Here is a 25490-nt window from a genome sequence, read left to right on the forward strand (position 1 = left end):
GGTTCCACCTCTGGGACGCGCACCTATCTCTAGAACGGGTCCCGGGCCCCCTAAACCCCGTTCCACCTCTTTCTGCTCTCGCTGCCTCCCAGCCACTTCCTGACTTCATGGTCGGCAGTTACTAAAACAGCAATACTCGCTGAGCTACACTGTTTCTATAAGTCCCATAGAACTGAATAGTAGTTACGGAAACAGCGTAGCTTGCATGCTACACTGTTTCCGTAACTGCCATTCACTACTATGAGAGAAACTGCATGCAAAATCTGCAGCAAATCTGCACTGTGGGAACCCAGCCTAAAACTTGGAAACGATTATAACCACACCCTCACTAGGAGGCCACGCCCTCGTGTTTTACCACGCCCGGATAGTGCGGTTTCCTCCTTGGCTTTGATGTTTGTGTGAAAGCCGTAGTTAGTAAATAAGGACGCGTCCTGGAACAAGTACAGTACGGGACTCCTCCTCCTCCGTGAGAGCCGCCGCTCCGTCCTTCCTCGCTTCTCTTTTCGGCGCCTGCGCGGCCTCTCTCTCCCCGCCCCCGTATGTGTGTTTGAACAGGAAGGCGGACATGTTTGTGAAGCGCTCGTGAGTCAGGAGGAGCTTGCGGCATCATCATCATCCGTGAGCCGCAAGAGGGAGACCAACCCTGCCTGTCGTATGTGCCCCCGGGCGGAGGAAGGAAGGACGGCGCTGAGTGAAGTTATAACCGTGCGGGCCGGAGACTGAAGCTGAACGGGGGTGATAGAGAGAGCCGGCTGCCTCCGAGTAGCCTCCTGTCACCCGGGCCCCGCTTAACTGCCTTTTCTGGACCGGGTCTGTGTGTATGTGTCCGGCGGAGTCCCGTGGGGAGGATGCCGGGGTCCGTTACGCTGCAGAGCCCGGCGCTGAGGTGGGGGTGAGGGCGCACGGATCTGAGAGACACGCAGGCAGCTTCATCCTCTCTACTCGGGAGTGTTCACTTTGAGGCCTGGCCTCCTCTCCCGGGAACCGATCACTGCATCTAGTACAGCACCGTGACATCGCCCGCTTGCAGCCATGTCTACCGGGGAGAGCTTCGAGTCCCGCTTCGCCAAGATTGACGTCCTGTTGCGTGACCCCAAATCGGAGGTGAACACGGACTGTCTGCTGGTGAGTGTCCATGGAGCCGAGCCGGGCAGTGTACGTGTAGTCCGTGGGCATCGTGATGATAAGCGAGGTGACAGCAGTGACAAGCTGCCAGGCTGACATGCTCTCACTGATAAGTGCCCGTACATGGCAGCTGCCACTTGTCATATGTGGGGACGGTGCTTATCGTTTAACCCATTGCTGCCTGGTGCTTTTCATCTCTAAAGAACTCCTATACCGACAGGCTGGACAGTGGTGGCTACTGATGTCCTCGTCTAATACTTGTAGTCACAGGCTGGACAGTGGTGGCCACTGGCTACTGGTGTCCTCGCCTAATACTTGTAGTCACAGGCTGGACAGTGGTGGCCACTGATGTCCTCGCCTAATACTTGTAGTCACAGGCTGGACAGTGGTGGCCACTGGTGTCCTCGCCTAATACTTGTAGTCACAGGCTGGACAGTGGTGGCCACTGATGTCCTCGCCTAATACTTGTAGTCACAGGCTGGACAGTGGTGGCCACTGGTGTCCTCGCCTAATACTTGTAGTCACAGGCTGGACAGTGGTGGCTACTGGTGTCCTCGCCTAATACTTGTAGTCACAGGCTGGACAGTGGTGGCCACTGGTGTCCTTGCCTAATACTTGTAGTCACAGGCTGGACAGTGGTGGCTACTGGTGTCCTCGCCTAATACTTGTAGTCACAGGCTGGACAGTGGTGGCCACTGATGTCCTCGCCTAATACTTGTAGTCACAGGCTGGACAGTGGTGGCCACTGGTGTCCTCGCCTAATACTTGTAGTCACAGGCTGGACAGTGGTGGCCACTGGTGTCCTCGCCTAATACTTGTAGTCACAGGCTGGACAGTGGTGGCCACTGGTGTCCTCGCCTAATGTAGTCACAGGCTGGACAGTGGTGGCTACTGATGTCCTCGCCTAATACTTGTAGTCACAGGCTGGACAGTGGTGGCTACTGATGTCCTACCTAATACTTGTAGTCTCAGGCTGGACAGTGGTGGCCACTGGTGTCCTCGCCTAATACTTGTAGTCACAGGCTGGACAGTGGTGGCCACTGGTGTCCTCGCCTAATACTTGTTGTCACAGGCTGGACAGTGGTGGCCACTGGTGTCCTCGCCTAATGTAGTCACAGGCTGGACAGTGGTGGCCACTGGTGTCCTCGCCTAATACTTGTAGTCACAGGCTGGACAGTGGTGTCCTCGCCTGATACTTGTAGTCACAGGCTGGACAGTGGTGTCCTCGCCTGATACTTGTAGTCACAGGCTGGACAGTGGTGTCCTCGCCTGATACTTGTAGTCACAGGCTGGACAGTGGTGTCCTCGCCTAATGCTTATTGTTTTCAGAATAAACAATGACATTTTTACTTTGTCCGCTTAGCTCTTTTATGTGGGACAATTATCTTTATGCCGTTCTTCTCATCTGATGACTTATTGCTCAATGTAAATAGTTCTTAAAGAGGAGCTCTAGTTTAATCTTTGAGCCCTAGTTCTTCGCTACCTCTGAAATAGAAATAACCTCCACTTCTGAGAGCCAGATGACATTGCAGCTTCCGTTAGTCTTTCCTAGACGACATAATGAAATGCCTCCCCAGGTATTCACATCCAGCTCTATATATTCCTCCATAACTGAGCAGGTTTGCTGTTCTGGACTCCTGGAAAGCTTGATGAGAACTGTGGGAGCTGTGATGGCAGCTGTAGGCTCTGTTCACATCTGCTTCATGGTGGCCACTGTGCGGTGGCAAGATGGGTACCACCAGCAATGGGGGTCTGAAAATCTGCGATTGAGCCTAAGTGAACATGGCCTAGTGGTTGGCAGGCTGAATATTGTTTTAAAATTGATAGACTAAGAAAATGTAGGGGTTTGCTGGATTATATGCGTTTAAAGGGACAGGCAGGTTTCTAAGTAAAGGGACCCTCGCCAATCTGCATTAATTATGGTCTATGGACCGATACAAAGTTTCTCATTAAACCGGATTTCCCCTTTAAGTCACCTGGTGATGAAATCGTCCCTGTATAAGGAAAGAGGGAAGTGTGTGTTTGAGTGTGAAGAAGATAATTCTTATTTTTAGGTAACAATGTCTGGGCAGGTTCTGCGCTGCTGCCTGTTTAACCTGACACGTCGCCAGATGAGAAATCTGTACGATCTGCAGCCCCAAACCTCCGGTAGAGCCGCACTGGGTGTGAAATGTGCCGCTGCCCCTTTGTGCACTGCATGTCAGCCCATGGAAGATGACTGTATATACCCATGGACGCCAGTCTATAGTGCAGCCTGTACTGCTGACAGATTGACCACCAGTGGATTAGTTCTAGGATTACCCTCTATTTCACCAACTTCTATGTCCCATCAGTGAGGGTACGTAAATAAACAGTGCCCCCTCTTCCCACTTCAGCTGCAGTCCTAGAGATCAGTGCATGGAGAGCTAAAATGAAAAGTAAGCATGCAAGTTGCAGCATGCCGGATGCTCAGTTATTTGTTTTTCCCTAGAGAACCCCTTTAAATCTGCTGGGTACTATCATGTGATTTGACAGATGCTGAACAGGAAGAGCTGTGCCTCTTACCTTGTGGTGTGTTACACGCTTGTATGACGGAGAGGGGGTGCCATTCTGGAGCTCGGTTGTTAGCCTAGAATGCTTACACTTAAAATGTCGTTTCCTTGAAGTTACTTTTGCGTATATTTGCAATTTGAAGTTTATCCCATAGTTTCTGTGCACTGAATACAGTTCCAGTATTGATCATTGTTTGTTCTGATGGGTTTCACGCTTTGTTTTGCTCTGCAAGTAATCCCAACTGAATGTAAAATTGACGCTTGTTTATTTTCCATTTACTTTAATGAAAAAAACCAAACATAAAACATACTGCAAATCATGATGGATCCTGTCAAAACAAAACTGATTTTGACAGAACTGATCAAAACTAATGACAGTCTAAACTGCAAAAACCCTTAGGGCGGATTTACACGAACGTGTAATACGTCCGTGCCACCCGCGTGTTTTTCACGTGCGTCGCACGGACCTATGCAAGTCTATGGGGCAGTGCAGACTGTCAGTGATTTTTGCGCAGCGTGAGTCCGCTGCGTGAAACTCACGACAGATCCTATATTACTGCGTTTTTCGCGCATCACGCACCCATTGAGGTCAATGGGTGCGTGAAAATCACGCGCACCACACGGAAGCACTTCCGTGGGACGCGCGTTATTCACTCAACCGCAGTCAAAAGTATGTTTGCAAACAGAAAAGCACCACGTGTTTTTCTGTTTACAAACATCCAAACGGAGTGTCATAATGATGGCGGCTGCGCGAAAGTCACGCAGCCGCACATCCTATGTGATGACACACGGAGCTGTTAAGTGCCTTTTGCGCACGCAGAACGCACACGCTCGTTTTAAATCCCCCCCCCCCTTAGTGCGAACTTGCCCAGACTAGGAAATTTCTGTCTACCCAGACCAGCCCTCCTGCCCCATGCATCAAGAAACCTTTCATGCAAGCTAGGGCTTCCCATGAGACCGTGGATGCCAAAGTATACTTGACCCGAACTGCAGTTTGATGGTGGCATCCCTGTGATAGGGATGTGCAGGTGGCACTTATTGAGGTGAGCCCTGTCAGTCTGCCGGCTTTTCCATTCTGGGGTACTGTTTGAGTTAACTGCTTTTTTTTTAAATGTATTTAAAGTGTCACTGTCCCATGGGTAGAAAAAAAATATATAGGTATGTCACCTTGAGGAATTCTTGGGAATATTTTTCTAGATGACACGGTTTACTGGGTAGTTCTGCCGAATCTTAAGTTGGTCATAAATAAGATAAATGTTAGCCAACCCTTCTGGTTTCGGCATGGTTGGAACAGTTTGGCTGACGAATAATTTTTTTCTGTGCTAATATTTCACCTTATCCACGGTAGTATCAATTATTGTAAATTGCGAAGTATGCAGAAAATAAATTACACGGATGTGGTATGTTGACACGGTGCATGCTTGAGACAGGAATATACCAGGCAGATTTCAAGAGAGAACAGCCTCTAAATTCAGGCGTTTTTTGATATTTCAAAGTTTTTTAGAAGTGTGTTTTGAGCCGTGTTTTTTTTTTTTTTTTTTTTTGTAGTGTCAATTGCAAATCCTTGTAAAACATTTCAAGATGCGACATGTCACTTTTTAAAAAAAAATTTACCAGGCGTTTTTCCACAACGCATTTTTATTCAGCAGCGTAAAAAATGTGTCTCGTATGAACTACAGTGTATTTCAATACAAGCATTTTACGCTCCAAAATATACGTGAAAATAAGCTGTGTGAACGTAATCTAGCAAACAAGGTGTGAAATGTGGTGCAGACAAAAGCTTCAGTGGTTGCCCATAGCAACCTATCAGATAGCAGCACACGATTTTGTAGTGCAGGTAAGAAAATGAAAGAAGTGATCTGATTGGTTGCTCTAGAGAAATACTTCACTTTTAGCTGTGGTAGTTTTTATATTTCTTTTGCCTATATGTGTGTTTGTAGACCTATATAAATATAATTAGTGAGGGGTTATGTAGGTTTTTAGAAATGGTAAGGCATTCGTTCCTTATCTGACAGAGAATTGTTTACAGTGTGACGAAAGGTGCGCAAACAGAAGCGACCACACGGTGACGTAAGCGCTTCTCTACATGTTCTGCCCTTTATACTGCTTGCTGCTCTAAAAAAATAAATCCAGAAGTCCAATCGGGGTTTGGAAAACAGACCATAAATAAATGTGAAACATGAATGTTATTTATAGCAGGGTCCGCCACCTATAGCAGCCTGCCAGGTATACAGAAATTAGGTGAACAAGTGTTCGTAAGAATTCCTGATCACAACGTGTAAACATGGCCGTGATCATCGTTTGTTGGCTGATTTTATTCTTTTATCCAGCCGAAAAAACAGTCGTTGGCAGCACATCGCCCATGTGAACAGGGCTAACAATCTTACAAACTGCATGGCGACAGAATGATCGTATTCACCATTGTTCGTCCCTATACAGTTTGCATCTGCCTGCGTAAAAATGCCTTTAAAGAGGCTCTGTCACCAGATTCTCAAATCCCTATCTCCTATTGCATGTGATCGGCGCTGCAATGTAGATATCAGTAACGTTGTTTTTTTTTAAAAAAACGTTCATTTTTGGCCAAGTTATGAGCTATTTTATATATATATATGCAAATGAGGTTTGAAATGGACAACTGCGCGTGTTTTTTTTTTTAGTATCTCCAACTGGGCGTGTATTGTGTTTTTAACTGGCTGTGTTTACGTGTATGACGCTGACTGGTCACTGATTGGTCAGCGTCATACACGTAATCAGTGACCAGTCAGCGTCATACACTCCTCTCCATTCATTTACACAGCAGCATCACGTTCTTACTAGAACGATGTGCAGCCACATACACAAGTGTCCTGATAATGAATACACATGACCTCCAGCCTGGACGTCATGTGTACTCAGAATCCTGACACTTCTGTATCTTTTCTGTGAGATTTCCAGCAAGCCACGCGTAATCTCGTGAGATTACGCGGTAAACGAGATTTTGTTTCCCTTGCTGGAAATCTCACAGAAAAGATTCAGAAGTGTCAGGATTCTGAATACACATGACGTCCAGGCTGGAGGTCATGTGTATTCATTATCAGGACACTTGATTAACGTTAATCTCTGTTTATGTGGCTGCACATCGCTGCTGTGTAAATGAATGGAGATGAGTGTATGACGCTGATTGGTCAGCGTCATACACGTAAACACGCCCAGTTAAACACAATACACGCCCAGTTGGACATAGGAAAAAAAACACGCCCAGTTGTCCATTTCAAAGCTCATTTGCATATATATATAAAATAGCTCATAACTTGGCCAAAAATGAACGTTTTAAAAACAAAAACGAAAAACGTTACTGTTACCTACATTGCAGCGCCGATCACATGCAATAGGAGATAGGGATTTGAGAATCTGGTGACAGAGCCTCTTTAAATGAGCGCTGATCGACTTGTTATATCGCCGCTGATACGGGCAGAAGTCTGTCCCTGTAAAGGGACTTTATGGGAAGGTTTCTTGAGGCACGCAGCCGGGGACTCTTGGTCTGGCTGTGATATGCTAATAACCAGTCCCACGTAAAGCCCTGCCTCAGAATATTGCTTTTATAATGCTTTGTTTATTGTTTTTTAAGGCTTGTTAATATGCAGAATAAAATATGTTGAAGAAACGCAACAATGAAGAGTCTGTCCTAAGAAAATAGGAAGTAGATTAGTGTGAAAGGGAAAATGTTAAAGTTTGATTTCCACCACCCACAGCAATCTGAAAAAACTTGTTTTTGTGCTTGGGTACTACGATCACTTCACAAAACGAGACCTTGTTGGGAGAGTCACATTCCCATGCTCATGATTAGAGAAACCAATGTGTGGTTACTCTTCAGAATATGGGGCGTGTTGGGTATTGCTAAGTAACTAGAAAATATTTGGGAAGCTTCAAAATGAGGTTGATGGATTTCATTCTAAAACGGCATTCTTTTAAAGCCAAAGTCCAGATAAAAGCTCAGGCTGGGTTCACATTCTGGGTTGACCATTTTGCCATAATAATTTTTTTTTTTTTAAAAATGACATGGTTTTGCGGCAAAAACCACCTTTTAAATGCAATGTTCAAACCCAGCCTTACGGCTTATGCAGACAAGTTTTTTTGTTTTTTTTCCTTCCGTGTCCCATCAGTTTATTTTCCGGATAGCGTACTGAATCAGTCATTTATATGGGACCATGCACACGTCTGTGATTTTTGCAGATCCATGTGTCCGTCCCACAAAATTAGAGAGAACTTATAGAATATGTCCTATTCTTGTCCGTGTTTGTGGTCCGTCTCACCCATTCTAGTGTACAGGTTTGCAAAAAAAAAAACAAACGGACAGAAGCCACCAGGATCTGTGTTTTGCAGTGCGCAAACCAGCAGCGGTTGTGTGCATGATGCCTAAGTGTATATCCATGCGCCTCAGATTTGTTGCAGGTGTTTCTGCGATTCTCCCATTCATCTGGATAGGGTGTCTAAAATGCATGGAAGCTGCTGCATGTGGACATTCCCTAGGCCAAATTAAGAGGCCTAGAAAGCGGAGTTCTGGACTGCGGTTTGCAGGGACATTACACTGAAGATGTGGTTTAGCTATCCCTGTGCTAGAAGCACTGACATGGTGGGAACATTGTGGTCACCAGTGAATTTTTTTCCCCTAACTCAGATGTCATGCATACAGTAGGGCAGTGTGTGTAGAGCCTGTGGCAGTGTGTTTCCAAATTACGGCGACAAAGTCACATTTTTTATTTTTTTGCCTTCGTATGGCACCTTATCCCCTAGAAACATAGCTCTGTAACTTGGCATTGCGATGGAAAATGAAACGTTCCTCCTTTTTCAATCGAAGACATACTAACGTACATCATAGATCTGTAATATGGTCGTGTGCATGAGCCCTAACAGGAAAGTGGCTCTGTGGGACTTTTTTTTAATTTTTTTTAACCCGGCCTTAATATGCCATTTATATATAGAAATTTGTCAGTGACGCTGCAGGTCAGGTAAACAGCAGCCCATATCTGAGCTTCCTGGATACTGCATGATTTAGAGCAGAGAGATCGTGCTTATCCCCTCCCAATCCTGAGTGTTTAGGTTTTCAGTGGCGTTCGATAAAACCTTTCCTTATAATGATTGGGATCTAGTTGTGTTCATTGCTGGCTGGATCTGCTGTCCTAGTACAGGAAGACAATGGGTCAGCATGGAGAGCGTTTCCAGGGAAAGACATGTGAATAAACATAGCCGCTGCTTTAACTTGAGTTTTTTTTTTTTTGTGTTGTGAAATATTGAATAAAATTCTTATGTGGAATTAATTAATCCGAAAAAGAATGTCATTTAAACAGGGCCTCAATGCGATTTCCATTCTGTCCCCCTGAAATAAGTGTCACATATAGCCTGGATATAAAGATCACTGCTTTGGGTAGAATGGAGTACAGATGTCCAGCTGTTTTCCACAGGCCTCTCCTTCCCGCCAAAAACGTTTCAGTTCATGAGGAAAATTTACTCCTAAAATGAAAACAAAAAAATGACGAAGTGTTTCTTTGAAAGCAGGGTCATACTCCGTATTGCTATAACTACACAAGTGATCACCCAGCTTTCCTAGACTCCTGAACATAAAATCTGATAGCTATGTAGCGATAAATCCGCTGCTTCAGTCTTGTTTTGCCATTCTGAAATCTGAATAAAGTAGGATTGGTAATGGCGTCCTTATGGTCTGTCACCAGGTTTCTCAAGAATACATTAGGCTTATGTCAAATCTGCCATGAAAAATGGCGGTTTTCCGCGGCCGATTTGCATTCCTGCGGGACCTGAGTTCACAGATCCCTCGTAGACTTGAGTCTATTGACGGAATCGTAAAAATGGGCAAAATGGGACATTTCGTACGGTCCGTTTAAAAAAAAAAATGGCCGTGTGAATAGCCCCATAGAAGTGCATTGATTTAATGCAGCCATGTGACGGCCATTAAAAAAAGAAACCGTCCCTCACGTGGTCTATTATCCCGTTCGTGTGAATAAGCCTTTAAGGTGTTCTAAACCCATAAACCTATTGTATTTGGATTTGCAGTTTGTTTCCTGTTATCAGCCATTTCAGGCTGGGCTAATGCTGGCTGTGGGATTACTGACCCCATGATCACTGCTTTACCCCATATATCTCCAGTTCAGACCACTCCAAGAAACATTTACATTATAACATGTGTATGTTTGAATATTAGCGCTACATTTTATACGCTTTTCAATTTAGGCCCCTTAAGAAATATCTAAATAAAATCTTGATATAATGATCGACCCATCTCCAATAATCTCCAGATTATTGAAACTAATTAACACAGGACATCAGTTCACACTTACACAACGGATCTGTGTGAATTCAAGAACTGGAGACGCCTTTGTATCAGTTTTCATATGGACTTCAATGGCGATGTCGCCTTCAATTGTCACAGAAGCCTGAGAAATTGATGGCATGCGTCCCTTATCCCATAGATGCTGCATTGGTTCCTGACTATGGGGGCACATAACAAATTCAAGATACATGTGTAAAGGAAGTGCTTTCAAAACGGTTATTGCTTGTTTAGTTTTCTGTTTTTTTTAATTTTTTTTTATGCCTTTCTTAAAACATGTTCCTTGAATTTCTGTGCACCTCCATAGTCACAAACCTGTGTGACGCATTAGTTCCAGGTCCGCATCTATAGGAATAGCCACGCATGCCATGAGTTTCTGGGCTTCTATCACAATTGGGTACCAGTTGACATCGCCTCCCCCTCTGCATCTACCATTCTAATCTTACAAACTGGGAACCTAGCGTAAATAAGTGTAATGGGATGGAGACTGCCGCTGTCTGATCTGAATTCTCCACTCCTTACAGCGGTCCAGTCGTCACAAGTTCAGGACACCTAGCGCTCTAAGTACAGCTGCAGGAGGCAGACTGTGTTACATATGCGGCTCGTAACCATGACAACTTGAAGTGTCTCCCACATGCCATGCTCAAAATAGCTGCTTCTCATTCCAGTCCTGAGCCTGCATGGCTGTCATCCCATATTGTTACCGGATTAACTCTTTTTAGCTGGTCTTGCTTGAAATCTCACATTCTGCATCGGCGCCTGTGCCTGGCTCAGTGGCAGGAACGTGATCCTCTCTTACTTGGCAGTGGTGCGGAGCTGACGTAATGAACTTATCTGCTCCCATTAATGGAATATGTTGGCAGTTTTTTCTTTCCCGGACTCCAGAATTCTTATCAGTGACCCGTGTACTTCACTACAGTCACTAATAAGTTTTATCAGACGCACGCACCGCTTGTTGACCAGATACTCTTTCCTTGACTAAAGTTTCTTAAGGAGTTAAATAGAAGGTTTCTAATGACCGCTTGCCAAGAACCGTAATCCATCTCTGGAGACTTGTATGGGTTTATTAATAACATAATGGGAATTGCAGGAATTACATTTTTTCTTTTTGTCTTTTTAACGTTGCGTCCTGCAAGAAAATCAAGTCAATGAGTTTGGGCTTTGTATGGTAATCTGCTAAAATCCTTGAAATCTTCTGGTATATATTTGTGTTGAATATACACTACCGTTCAAAAGTTTGGGGTCACCCAGACAATTTTGTGTTTTCCATGAAAACTCACATTTCTATTTATCAAATGAGTTGCAAAATGACTGGAAAATATAGTCAAGACATTGACAAGGTTAGAAATAATGATTTTTATTTGAAATAATAATTTTCTCCTTCGAACTTTGCTTTCGTCAAAGAATGCTCCATTTGCAGCAATTACAGCATTGCAGACCTTTGGCATTCTAGCTGTTCATCTGCTGAGGTAATCGGGAGAAATTTCACCCCATGCTTCCAGAAGCCCCTCCCACACGTTGGATTGGCTTGATGGGCACTTCTTGCGTACCATACGGTCAAGCTGCTCCCACAACAGCTCTATGGGGCTGAGGTCTGGTGACTGCGCTGGCCACTCCATTACAGATAGAATACCAGCTGCCTGCTTCTTCCCTAAACAGTTCTTGCATAATTTGGAGGTGTGCTTTGGGTCGTTGTCCTGTTGTAGGATGAAATTGGCTCCAATCAAGCGCTGTCCCCAGGGTATGGCATGGCGGGGCAAAATGGAGTGATAGCCTTCCTTATTCAAAATCCCTTTTACCTTGTACAAATCTCCCACTTTACAGCACCAAAGCAACCCCAGACCATCACATTACCTCCACCATGCTTGACAGATGGCGTCAGGCGCTCTTCCAGCATCTTTTCAGTTCTGCGTCTCACAAATGTTCCTCTGTGTGATCCAAACACCTCAAACTTCGATTCGTCTGTCCATAACACTTTTTTCCAATCTTCCTCTGTCCAATGTCTGTGTGCTTTTGCCCATATTAATCTTTTCCTTTTATTAGCCAGTCTCAGATATGGCTTTTTCTTTGCCAGTCAGCCCTGAAGGCCAGCATCCCTGAGTCGCCTCTTCACTGCAGACATTGACACTGGCGTTTTGCGGGTACTATTTAATGAAGCTGCCAGTTGAGGACCTGTGAGGCATCTATTTCTCAAACTAGAGACTCTAATGTACTTGTCTTGTTGTGCAGCGGGGCCTCCCACTTCTCTTTCTACTCTGGTTAGAGCCTGTTTGTGCTGTCCTCTGAAGGGAGTAGTACACACCGTTGTAGGAAATCTTCAGTTTCTTGGCAATTTCTCTCATGGAATAGCCTTCATTTCTAAGAACAAGAATAGACTGTCGAGTTCCACATGAAAGCTCTCTCTTTCTAGCCATTTTGAGAGTTTAATCGAACCCACAAATGTAATGCTCCAGATTCTCAACTAGCTCAAAGGAAGGTCAGTTTTATAGCTCCTCTAAACATCAAAACTGTTTACAGCGGTGCTAACATAATTGCACAAGGGTTTTCAAGTGTTTTCTAATCATCCATTAGCCTTCTAACAGTTAGCAAACACAATGTACCATTAGAACACTGGAGTGATGGTTGCTGGAAATGGGCCTCTATACACCTACGTAGATATTGCATTAAAAACCAGACGTTTGCAGCTAGAATAGTCATTTAGCACATTAACAATGTATAGAGTGTATTTCTGATTAATTTAATGTTATCTTCATTGCAAAAAACTGCTTTTCTTGCAAAAATAAGGACGTTTCTAAGTGACCCTAAACTTTTGAACGGTAGTGTAGGTTTTAACTTTGATTTGCTGGGTGGAAGCTTTCTGATTTATGATTTAGAGCTTTAAAGTACTTTCTCTACTTTTCAACTGCGACTTATGTCTTTAACCCCTTAAGGACGCAGCCTTGTTTTGGCCTTAAGGCTCAGAGCCCGTTTTTGAAATCTGACATATTTCACTTTATGTGCTAATAACTTCGGAATGCTTAAACCTATCCAAGCGATTCTGAGATTGTTTTCTCGTGAGACATTGGGCTTTATGTTAGTGGTAAAATTTGTTCGATATATTCAGTGTTTTTGTGAAAAATTACAAAATGTAAAGAAAATTTAGAAAAAATAGAATTTTTCAGAATTTAAATGCATGTGCTTGTAAAACAGACGCTTATACCACCCAAAATAGTTACTAGTTCACATTTCCGATATGTCTACTTTAGATTGGCATTGATTTTTTTTAAATTTCTTTTTTATTTTTTTTATTTTACTTGGACGTTACAAGGCTTAGAACATAAACAGCAATTTCTCAGTTTTTTTTATGAATTTCAAAAGCCTTTTTTTTAAGGTACCTCTTGAGTTCTGAAGTGGCTTTGAGGGGCCTATCTATTAGAAACCCCCATAAAACACCGCATTTTAAAAACGAGACCCCTCAAAGTATTCAAAACAGCATTTAGAATGTTCTGTTTTTTTAACCCTTTATGCATTTCACAGGAAATAAAGCAAAGTGGAGGTGAAATTTGCAAATTTCATTTTTCTGGCTGAATTCAATTTTATTCCATTTTTTAATCTGTAACACAGAAGGTTTTACCAGAGAAACACTACTAAATATGTATTGTCCAGATTCTGCAGTTTTTAGAATTGTCCCACATGTGGCTCTAGTGCGCTCGTGGACTAAAAGACAAGCCCTAGAAGCAAAGAAGCACCTAGTGCATTTTGTGGCCTCCTTCTTCTTTTTTTTTTTATTAGACTATATTTTAGGCAGCATGCCAGGTTTGAAGAGGTGTTGAGGTGCCAAAACTGTAGGAATCCCCCAAAAGTGACCCCATTTTGGAAACTACACCCCTTAAGGAATTCATGTATGGTTGTTGTTACCATTTTGACCACACAGTTTTTTCACAGCACCTATTTGAATTGGGCTGTGAAATTTAAAAAATGAAATTTTTTTCCATATTCACTTCATTCTGCGGGGCGATACAAATACGGCGATACTATGTTTATATTTTGTTCTATGGCGTTTGCACAATAAAATACATTTTGTAAAAAATAATTTACTTCTTGTATTACCTTATTCTAAGAGCCATAACTTTTTTTTTTTTTTTTCCATTAAGAAAGCCGTAACGAACTGTAGTTTCGAACAGCACCATTTTTAGGAACATGCGACTTTTTGATCTTTTTTTTTTTATTTTTTTTATTCCATTTTTTTGGGGAGGTGTAGTGGCAAAACAATTGTGATTCTGGTATGTTTTATTGTTGGTTTCTTTTTGTCATTCACCGTGCGAGATAAATAACGCAATAATTTTGTAGTTCAGGCCGTTATGGACGCGGCGATACCAATTATGTATAGTTTGTTTATTTGGTTTACTTTTATTAATGATAAAGGACTGATAAGGGGAAAAAAAAGGGATTTTTACTTTTATTGCTTTTAAAACTTTCTCATTTTTTTCTTAACTTTTTTTTTTACTTTGTCCCACTAGGGGACTTGAGGGCAGGAGACCCTGATCGCTATTCTAATACACTGCACTACATGCGTAATGCAGTGTATTAGAGCAGTCAGCTACTCTCTGACAGCAAGCATAGTGGGTCCTGACTTTGTCAGAACCCCCTAGGCTTCCGTACATGGCAGAGCCGGACATCATTGCTAAGTGTCCGGTTGCCATAGCAACCATCGCTGCCCACTATCATGTAATGGGCCGTCGATGGTGGTTTAATCCTTAAGAAGCCGCGATCACTATTTAACGCGGCTTTTAAGGGGTTAATCAGCGGGGACGCCAATCGGTCCCCGCTGTAGGAGCTGCGGCACCTGCTGTACGAGACAGCAGCTGTCACAGCTCCTGTATGTGTCGGCAAGACGGCCGAAATGGCCGTTCCTCCCGTGACGCACTTTTCCGTCATGGAGCGCGAACGCTATGGTTACAGTGACGGAATAGTACGTCACTGAGCGCGAAGGGGTTAATTGCTTTTACATGGGCCGATGTCGCCTGTCTTTACCACTTTTAAAACCATCGCCGATCGAGTACACACTTGTCGATTGGCGCTTATTTTTCCCTTTTTACCAGCGCAATGATTGTTTAGTATGGGGACGAACGATTGTTAGGGTATGTGCACACACACTAATTACGTCCGTAATTGACGGACGTATTTCGGCCGCAAGTCCCGGACCGAACACCGTGCAGTGAGCCGGGCTCCTAGCATCATACTTATGTACGATGCTAGGAGTCCCTGCCTCGCTGCAGGACAACTGTCACGTACTGTAATCATGTTTTCAGTACGGGACAGTTGTCCTGCAGCGAGGCAGGGACTCCTAGCATCGTACATAAGTATGATGCTAGGAGCCCGGCTCCCTGCAGTGTGTTCGGTCCGGTACTTGCGGCCGAAATACGTCCGTCAATTACGGACGTAATTAGTGTGTGTGCACATACCCTTACTATGATCGCTCGTCCCCATGTGTTTGCATCATGCTGGCAGCGCATCGCCCTGTTTTCCGAGGTCAATCATGGGAACAAGCATTCATATGAACGCAAATTTGCCCGATCATTGGCCTGTGTAAAAGGGCCTTTATCCTGGGTGACATGGCTGCAAGTTGAATTCTGTGTGCACCGAATGATGCTAGATTGTAACTGCAGGCGAAATGTGGATTTTTTACCCTCCTCAGTGGGTGAACAATCTGTGCCCCTCAGACTGCTAAGCAGCATGTGAAAATAAATCTGACAAACATTTAGGGTATGTTCACACGCTTCGCGAAATACGTCTGAAAATATGGAGCTCCTGATTTTCAGAAGTTTTTTTTTTAAGCCACTCGCGATTTTCGTGGCGTTTTTCATGGCCGTTTTTGGAGCGGTTTCAATAGTCTATGAAAAACTGCTCTAAAAACGTCCCAAGAAGTGACCTGCGCCTTTTTTTTTCGTGGCCGTTTTTCGAAACAGGCGCATAAAAAAAACGGTCTGTCGGAACAGAACTCTGTTTTTTCCATTGAAATCAATGGACAGATGTTTGGAGGCGTTCTGCTTCCGATTTTTCGGGCGTTTACGACCCGAAAAACGTCCGAAAATAAGCCGTGTGAACATACCTTTACTGCAAAGAAAAGCTCTGCTTCTATTCTGTTTAAGTTAAAGGATATGTTTTAATAAATAATTTTTACTTTTTGAGATACAGCTGCTTTTTATTCTGTATACAGAAGAACTGCATCGTGCACTGAAACCTGTATCCGTCAGGTCAGCGGCACTGACGGGTTCAGTGGCAGTGGGTGCTGCGTGTCTCTGACATGCTGGATCCACCTGTAACCTATCATATCTAATTTATATACTTTAAATGTGATTCATAGCAGCTTGATCCTGCGTGTCTCTGCTGACACTGAGCCCGTCAGTAACGCTGAGCTGACGGATTCAGGTTTCAGCGCACGATATAGTTGCTCTGTATACAGAATACAAAGCAGCTGTATCTCAAAGTGAAAATAATTTTTAATAAAGAGTAATTACAAAATTTCACCAAGCCCACTGATATACATTTTTATTAAAACTTTTTTAAAATGTGTACGTAGCCTTTAACCTACTAATGACCAGGCCATTTTTCAATTGTTTCATTTTTAGTTATTTTTTTTTTCTCCCCGCCTTCCAAGGGCCAGAACGATTTATATTTTTCAGTCTACGTGGCCTTAGGCCTCATACACCGTAGCCATGTGCACGGACGTGACTTTCGGGTCGGACGGCCGTGGAGTGTCACACCGGCCACCCTCATCGCGGGCCGTGCACATGGCCGCGTGCATAAATTTCTATGAGCCTGGACCGCAAAACACGGCCGTAATAAGACATGTCCATTTTTTTTGTGGTCCAGGCTCCTGGGCCATGCACGGACCGTGGAAACCAGGGTCGTGTGCATGGGCCCACTGAAATGAATTGCGTCCGCAAAAATATGTTCGTGTGCATGGGGCCTTATGAGGGCTTTGTTTTTTGCTGGACAAGTTGTAATTTCTAACGGCACCATTTAGGCTATGTTCACACGGAGTATTTTGGGGGAGGAATATCTGCCTCAAAATTCCATTTGGAACTTTGAGGCAGATATTCCTCTCCCTGCACGCCGATTTTCGCGGCAATTATCGCGCCGTTTTTCGCCCGCGGCCATTGAGCGCCGCGGGCATAAAACAGCGAGAAATACGCTTTCTCCTGCCTCCCATTGAAGTCAATGGGAGGTCGGAGGCGGAAGCGCCCGAAGATAGGGCATGTCGCTTCTTTTTCCCGCGAGGCAGTTTTACTGCTCGCTGGAAAAAGACGCCGATGCCTCCCATTGAAATCAATGGGAGGCGTTCTCGGGCCGTTTCTGCCGAGTTTTGCGACGCGGTTTCCGCGTCAAAAAACTCTGCAAAATACCCCGTGTGAACATAGCCTTATTGTCCCATATTATGTGCTAAAAAACTGGAAACACAAACGTTGTGGGGTGGAATAGAAAAAAACCATTGATTGCGCCATTGTTTTTTGGGTTTTGCTTCTATGACATGTAAAATATATGTTGCGCTCATTCTGAGGGTCAATGCGATTTATGACGATACCAAATTTTATATTGATTTTGTTTTTAATTTTTATTTTACTTCTAGGTCCGCTATAATTTCAAAATGTCTTATGTGATGTTTTCTAGATTAGATCTCGTCTCGGCTGTTATCCGGCGTAAAGCGTATCGGTCAGATATTTATGCTGCTCTGTCTGAGGGCAGTATAAAGAAGTGTCAGACAGAATGATTTCAGTTTGCTGCCACTTATTAATCTTTAGCAGTATTTAGAACTTATTCTTGTGCCGCAAATATATTATTCTATTCACGCTGCCCCTGCTTTCCATCTGCCGATTGACACTTCTCCCTATGCACAGTAAGTGTGCGAACACGTGGCTCGGCAGGCGGCCAAAACCTTACATGCAGCGGTGAATGGGCACACTACTTTGCTGGTAATACCAAATCATGCAGCAATTCGTCACGCATGTGGGCGTGGATTCAGCTGCTTGTGGCTGCCTCGCTGTGTGTCGGGTAGGGTAAATATTAGGGATGCATCGAAACTTTGCATCCCTAAACGGTTCAATATCGTTGTTTTATGTATTTTGATCGAGGGCCATATCATATATGGGCAGGTCTATTGAGGGACCCCAGGGCTGTCTGACCATATTTCCTGTTAGGGCATACTTGGGTATGTCCTAACAACTGCCTGTGTGCTATCCGTACACAGGCTAATATACTTCCATATATCTGATATATGCCAGTATATTAAAGTTAAAAAATAAAGTAAAAACATAAAGTAATACTAAATTTAAAAAAATACACATACGCCTTATTTTAATGTTTATTGCAAAAAAAAAAAAAAAGTCTCAATACATAAAACATACACATATTCAGTATTGGCGCGGACGTAATAACCGGCACAACATTTTTTTTGCATCCTTTTATGTGTACGCTGTAAAAACAAAAAACATAAAAACTTCTTTCACTTATTAATGTAAGGCACAAGTTATGATGAATTAACCTCCATGTGCCTCACATTAATAGTAATTAACCCCATCATCTACCTCAAACGTTAACCCATTATGACTGAGAAACATGATGGGGTTAATTACTATTAATGTGAGGCACATAGAGGTTAAATTCAGCATCACACCGCGCGCCTCACGTCAGAAAATGGAAGAACTATTTTTTTTTTTTTATTACTGTTGGCAAAGTATCGAAATCGCAATATTACACAAAGTAGTAAATATGAACGTACTTGGACTCCTGCTACAAGGTCTCAGATATAAGTATAGCTACTAAATACTCCTAAACTACTGAACGTTAACGACTAAGTGACGGCATGCTGAAATCGGGGAGTGTATGACGTCTCTCTGCTCCACTCAGAGCAGCATAAATATCTGACCGATCCTCTTTAACCCCTTCCCGCTCCTTGACGTACTATTACGTCATGGCAGCTGTATCGTTCGCGCTCCATGCCGTAATAGTACGTCTCGGGAGTAACGGCCGTTTCGGCCGTCCTCCCGACACATACAGGAGCTGTGACAGCTGCTGTCTTGTTCAGCAGCTGTCACAGCTCCTACAGCGGGGACCGATCGCTGTGTCCCCGCTGATTAACTCCTTAAAAGCCGCGTTCTATAGAGATCGCGGCTTTTTAGGGGTTAAGCTGCCATCGCCGGCCTGCTACGCGATAGCGGCCGGCGATGGTGACTGGCAACCGGACACCAAACAATGGCGTCCGGCTATGCCATAGACGGAAGCCTAGTGGGTCCTGACAACGTCAGGACCCACTATGCTTGCTGTCAGTGAGTAGCTGACAGTTCTAATACACTGCACTACGCATGTAGTGCAGTGTATTAGAATAGCGATCAGGGCCTCCTGCCCTCATGTCCCCTAGTGGGACAAAGTAATAAAGTTAAAAAAAAGTTAAAAAAATATGTGTAAAAATAAGAAAATAAAAGATTTAAAAGTATTAAAAGTAAAAATCCCCCTTTTTCCCTTATAAGTCGTTTATTATTAATAAAAATATATAAACAAACAAACTATACATAATTGGTATCGCCGCGTCTGTAACGGCCTGAACTACAAAATTATTTCATTATTTATCCCGCACGGTGAACGCCGTAAAATAAAATAATAATAAACCGAACCACAATCACAATTCTTTGGTCACTTCACCTCCCAAAAAATGGAATAAAAAGAGATCAAAAAGTCGCATGTACCGAAAAATGGTCCTGATCGAAACTACAGTTCGTTACGCAAAAAATAAGTCCTCGCACGGCTTTATTGATTGAAAAATAAAAACGTTCTGGCTCTTAGAATATGATGACACAAAAAGTGAATGATTTTTTACAAAACTTATTTTATTGTGCAAACGCCATAAGACTTAAAAAAAAACTATAAACATCTGGTATCGCCGTAATCGTATCGCCCCGCAGAATAAAGTGAATATATCATTTATAGCGCACGGTGAACGCTGTAAAAAAAAAAGTATACAAAAACAATAGTAGAATTGCTGTTTATTAGTCACCACGCCACCTAAAAATGGAATAAAAACTGATCAAAAAGCCGCATGCACCCCATGAAAACTACAATGGATTCCTCAAGGGGTCTAGTTTCCAAATTGGGGTCACTTTTGGGGGTTCCCAATGTTTTGGCACCACAAGACCTCTTCAAACCGGACATGGTGCCTAATAAAAAAGAGGCTTCAAAATCCACTAGGTGCTCCTTTGCTTCTGAGGCCGCTCCTTCAGTCCATTACCGCCCGAGGGCCACATGTGGGATATTTCTCAAAACTGCAGAATCTGGGTAATAAGTATTGAGTTGCGTTTCTCTGATAAATCCTTTTGTGTTATAAAAAAAATGGTATAAAGAGGATTTACTGACAAAAAAAATATGTAAATTTCACCTCTACTTTGCTCTAAATTCCTGTGAAACACCTAAAGGGTTCATAAACTTTCTAAATGCTGTTGTGAATACTTTGAGGGGTCTAGTTTCTAAAATGGGGTATTTGATAGGGGTTTCTAATATATGGGCCCCTCAAAGCAACTTCAGACCTGAACTGGAACCTAAAAAAATAAATAAATGAGGCAACACTTCGCTTCTTACATTATACTGATAATGAGCCGTGCCCACCCCGAGATGACCCCAGTTTTGACCGTTTGTATAAACGGAGACCCCTATTAGACCGTTCCAGTGCCCGGTTTTCCCAAGCATACACCCCCGAGAAGTGTATTTCTATTGATGAGTCCTTGGTACATTTTAAAGGGAGAGTTCAATTCCACCAGTACCTGCCGGGTAAGAGGGCAAGGTATGGCGTGAAGATGTATAAGCTGTGAGAGTGCATCAGGGTATACCTACAGGTTTAGGATATATGAAGGAAAGGCCACCCCCAAACCAGACTGCATCCTGGACTACAATAGGTACATGGGAGGGATGGACTTGTAAGATCAAATCCTGAAGCCCTACAGCGCCATGCGGTGTGGTATAAGAAGCTGGCCGGGCACATCATACAGATGGCATTGTACAATGCGTACGTGCTACGTCGATGTGCAGGCCAGACGGGAACTTTCCTGGAATTTCAAGAGGTGATTATCAAGAACCTAATCTTTAGGGACCAAGAAGGGGGGGCACCCAGTACTTCTGGAAGCGGGGCCACACGCATCGTACCAGGGCAACACTTTCCAGGAGAAGTTCCCCAAACTGGCAAGAAGGGAAAAAGTCAAAAGAGGTGCAAAGTCTGCCATAAGAGGGCGATAATGGATGACACAATATATCAATGTGACACGTGTCCCGAATAACCTGAGCTCTGTATGAAAGTGTTTTAAAATTGATCATACATCCCTTGGTTTATAATTTACCCCAATTTTACTTACCCTGATGCACTCCACACAGCTTATCCCCCCTCGTCTTTCCCCTCTGGGCCCTGCTGTGTGTCCAGGCAGCTGATAACAGCCACATGTAGGGTATTGCCATACCCGGGAGAACCCATATTACAGTTTATGGGGTGTAGGTCTCCGAGCAAAATGCTCACTACACCTCTAAATGAATGCCTTAAGGGTGTAGTTATTAAAACGGGGTCACTTCTTGCGGGTTTCAACTGTACTGGTACCTCAGGGGCTTCTGCATACATGACTTCGCACTAGAAAATCCCCAGTAGCCAAATGGTGGTCCTTTCCTTCTGAGCCCTCCCATGGGCTCAAACGGCAGTTTATCACAACAAATGGGGTATTGCGGCACTCAGAGCAAATTGCGCAACAGAATGGGGTATTTTGTTTCTTGTGAAAATAAGAAATTTTCAGCCAAAACTACATATTATTTGAAAAAAATAATTTTGTTTTCATTCCTAGCCCAATTCAAATAAGTTCTGTGAAAAAACTATGGGGTCAAAATGGTCACAACACCCATAAATGAATTCCTTGAGGGGTGTAGTTTCCAAAATGGGGTCATTTGTGGTGGGTTTCTATTGCTTTGATACCTCTGGGGCTCTGCAAATGCGACATGGCACCCGAAAACCAATCCAGCAAAATCTGTACTCCAAAGAACACACAGCGCTCCTTTCCTTCTGAGCCCTCCCATAGTCCCAAACGGCAGTTTATCACCACAAATGGGGTATCGCCGCACTCAGGACAAATTGGGCAACAAAATGGAGTATTTTATTTCTTGTGAAAATAAGAATTTTTGAGCTAAAATGACATATTATTGGAAAAAATATATATTTTTTTCATTTCAGAGCCCAATTCAAATACGTGCTGTGAAATAACTGTGCGGTCAAAATGGTAACAACAACCCTAAATGAATTCCTTGAGGGGTGTAGTTTCCAAAATGGGGTCACTTTTGGGGGATTCCTACTGTTTTGACACCTCAACACCTCTTCAAACCTGGCATGCTGCCTAAAATATATTCTAATAAAAAAAGAGGACTCAAAATGCACTAGGTGCTTCTTTGCTTCTAGGGCTTGTGTTTTAGTCCACGAGCGCAGTAGGGCCACATGTGGGACATTTCTAAAAACTGCAGAATCTGGACAATACATATTTAGTATTGTTTCTCTGGTAAAACCTTCTGTGTTACAGAAAAAAAAATGAATAAAATTGAAATTCAGCAAGAAAAATGAAATTTGCAAATTTCACCTCCACTTTGCTTTAATTCCTGTGAAATGCCTGAAGGGTTAAAAAACTTTCTAACTGCTGTTTTGAATACTTTGAGGGGTCTAGTTTTTAAAATGGGGTGTTTTATGGGGGTTTCTAATACATAGGCCCCACAAAGCCACTTCAGAACTCAAGAGGTACCTTAAAAAAAAGGCTTTTGAAATTTTCATAAAAATATGAGAAATTGCTGTTTATGTTCTAAGCCTTGTAACGTCCAAGAAAAATAAAAGAATGTTCAAAAAACGATGCCAATCTAAAGTAGACATATGTGAAATGTGAACTAGTAACTATTTTGGGTGGTATAACCGTCTGTTTTACAAGCAGATGCATTTAAATTCTGAAAAATGCAATTTTTTCAAAATTTTCTCTACATTTTGCAATTTTTCACCAATAAACACTGAATATATCGACCAAATTTTACCACGAACATGAAGCCCAATGTGTCACGAGAAAACAATCTCAGAATCGCTTGGGTAGGTTTAAGCATTCCGACGTTATTACCACATAAAGTGAAATATGTCAGATTTGAAAAATGGGCTCTGAGCCTTAAGGCCAAAACAAGGCTGCGTCCTTAAGGGGTTAATAAAATATAACGTGACCCTGCATTGCAACAGCAAATCTAGCAAAATCATGCCAATGTCCATGGAAATATTAGGTGATGTCAACTGTTGCCAATACTGCCAAAGAACAGAATGGATGAAGATCTCCCCTATTTTTGTATTTCAGAGCTGGTTTTCTGGGTGCACCTTACTGGGGAAAACTAAACGTGGTGGGGGAGGGGGGACTTTTTTAACCCCTTCCCTCCGCAGCCATTTTTCATATTTTCAGTTTTGTTTTTTCCTCCCCACCTTCCAAAAGCCTTTATTTTGCTATTTCTGTACGAGGGCTTGTTTTTTGCGGGACGAGTTGTAAATTTTCACAGCACCATTTTTTTGTACCATATAATGTAGTGGGAAATGAAAAAAAAAAAAATATATGTGTTGTGCAATAGGAAAAAAACAGCGATTCCTCAACCTTTTGGGTGGTTTTGTTTTTACGGCGTTCTCCGTACGGTTAAAAACGGCATGTTAACATTATTCTGCGGGTCAATACGATTACAGCGATACCAAATTTATATAGTTTTTTTTTGTTTTACTATTACAAGGAAAAAACTGATTGTTAAAAATAAAATTTGAGTTGTCGCCACATTCTGAGAGTCATAACGGTTTTATTTTTCTGTTGATTTAGCAGTGTGCAGGCTTATTTTTTGCGGAGCGAGCTGCAGTGTATCTTGGTACCATTTTGGGGTACGTGAGACTTTTTGATCACTTTTTATTTAATTTTTTTTGTGCGAGAAGAAGGGACCAAAAAACAGCAATTCTGATATTTTACATTTTCTATTTTTTAGTGCGTGCGGACTAAATAATGATATATTGTAATAGTTCAGACTTTTACGGACGCGTCGATACCAGTTATGTTAGCTTTTTATTTTTTTTACATTGTGCTTGAGGGAAAATGCGAAAAGGTTGTTTATTTTGAGCTTTACATTTTTTTTATTTGTTAAAAAAACTTTATTTGACTGCTTCTTGTCTCCCTAAGGGACTTTAACCAGCGATGGTTAGATCGCTTGCACGATATACTGCAATACTAATGTATTGCAGTATATCGCGATTCTGACAGTCTGGAGGCAGAGCTTCATAGGAGTACAAAGATGGTGGACCTGGGGGACTTCATCAGGCCCCCAGGCAGCCGTGCCAACCAACGGCTCCCCCCTATCTCGCTGCGGGGGGGGTCGTTGGGACGTTACAGTGGGTCCCCCCCCCCCCCCCAGGTTTTAGTAATTTCAAATGCAGCGATCGCTATTGGACGTGGCATTTAATGGGTTAAACAAGCGGGATCATGCTCGAACTGGTAACACACAGCCGAGACACTTGCTCTATGAAGCGGTCTCAGCCCGTGAGCCCGCTCCATATCCCCTACCCGACGTGCGCGGTATATATACGGCGGATGTTGGGAAGGGGTTAATGACCAGTCTATTTTAGGCCTTAAAGAGAGCCTTTCATCTGACCATACATGTGCAGCGAGAGACATCCTTGTCTGCTGAGAGCTGAAGAGTGAGTGAGAGTGCTTCTTCTGGTAGCTGAGAGCAGGGAGGTTTAACTGCTCCCTGTTCTGTTCGTTTATTACGATGCAGCGCCGTGAAGAGTCGTATGCATCGGAATAAAGCCCATTCGTGGCGGGCGTGAAAAGGCGTATTGGTGGTCACTAACTGGTTAAGCTGTTATCAGTATTTTCGTATGCTTTGTTTTTTTTAATAAAACCATCCTTTATGATGTATGGATGGTATATGAAGAAACATTTTATTTGCTAACAGGTGATGACATCACAGGATGTGGTTGGTGGATGACTAGTTAAATGAACTTTGCAGAGTCGGTGGAATGATCGAGATTGTGGTGCTATTTCAGTGATTGCCATGTTTTAGAGAGTACGGATTCTCCTTGTGGAGATCAAGCTAGTAGGTAGTCCTAAGGGCAATGCTCCTTCAGGAAAAGTATGCAAAATAGCTCTCCTCCAGAAGTATCTGTCGGTTACACTACTGAGCATGAAGTAGTGGAATATCTCATATACATTTGTATTGATAGACTTAAAGAGGCTCTGTCACCAGATTATAAGTGCCCTATCTCCTACCTGATCGGAGCTGTAATGCAGATAAGTGTTTTTTTATTTTGAAAAATGATCATTTTTGAGCAAGTTATGAATAATTTTAGATTTTATGCTAATGGCTTTCATAATGCCCAAATGGGCGTGTTAGCTTTTGACCTAGTGGACGTTGTAAAGATAAGTGTATGACCCTGACCAATCCGCATCCTGCACTTCTATTCA

At 43.0% G+C, this 25490-nt stretch overlaps 1 protein-coding gene across 2 annotated transcripts in view; it reads left to right on the forward strand.

The window, feature by feature from the left end:
* The first annotated feature begins 407 nt into the window (after positions 1–407).
* ROCK1 (Rho associated coiled-coil containing protein kinase 1) overlaps positions 408–25490 on the forward strand; it is a 196074-nt gene continuing 170991 nt past the window's right edge. The window contains exon 1 of one of the 2 annotated variants that reach the window (XR_012847639.1): positions 408–1125. Coding sequence is in view for 1 of the 2 variants with exons in the window: in XM_075826366.1 (XP_075682481.1) it covers positions 1033–1125 (93 nt within the window). In the remaining variant the exon portion in view is untranslated. The remainder of the gene's footprint in view (positions 1126–25490) is intronic. The other variant, XM_075826366.1, reaches the window with a different exon arrangement.

This window comes from Rhinoderma darwinii, chromosome 5 (genome assembly GCF_050947455.1).
Source record: "Rhinoderma darwinii isolate aRhiDar2 chromosome 5, aRhiDar2.hap1, whole genome shotgun sequence".
In the NCBI taxonomy this organism is placed as follows: Eukaryota; Metazoa; Chordata; class Amphibia; order Anura; family Rhinodermatidae; genus Rhinoderma; species Rhinoderma darwinii.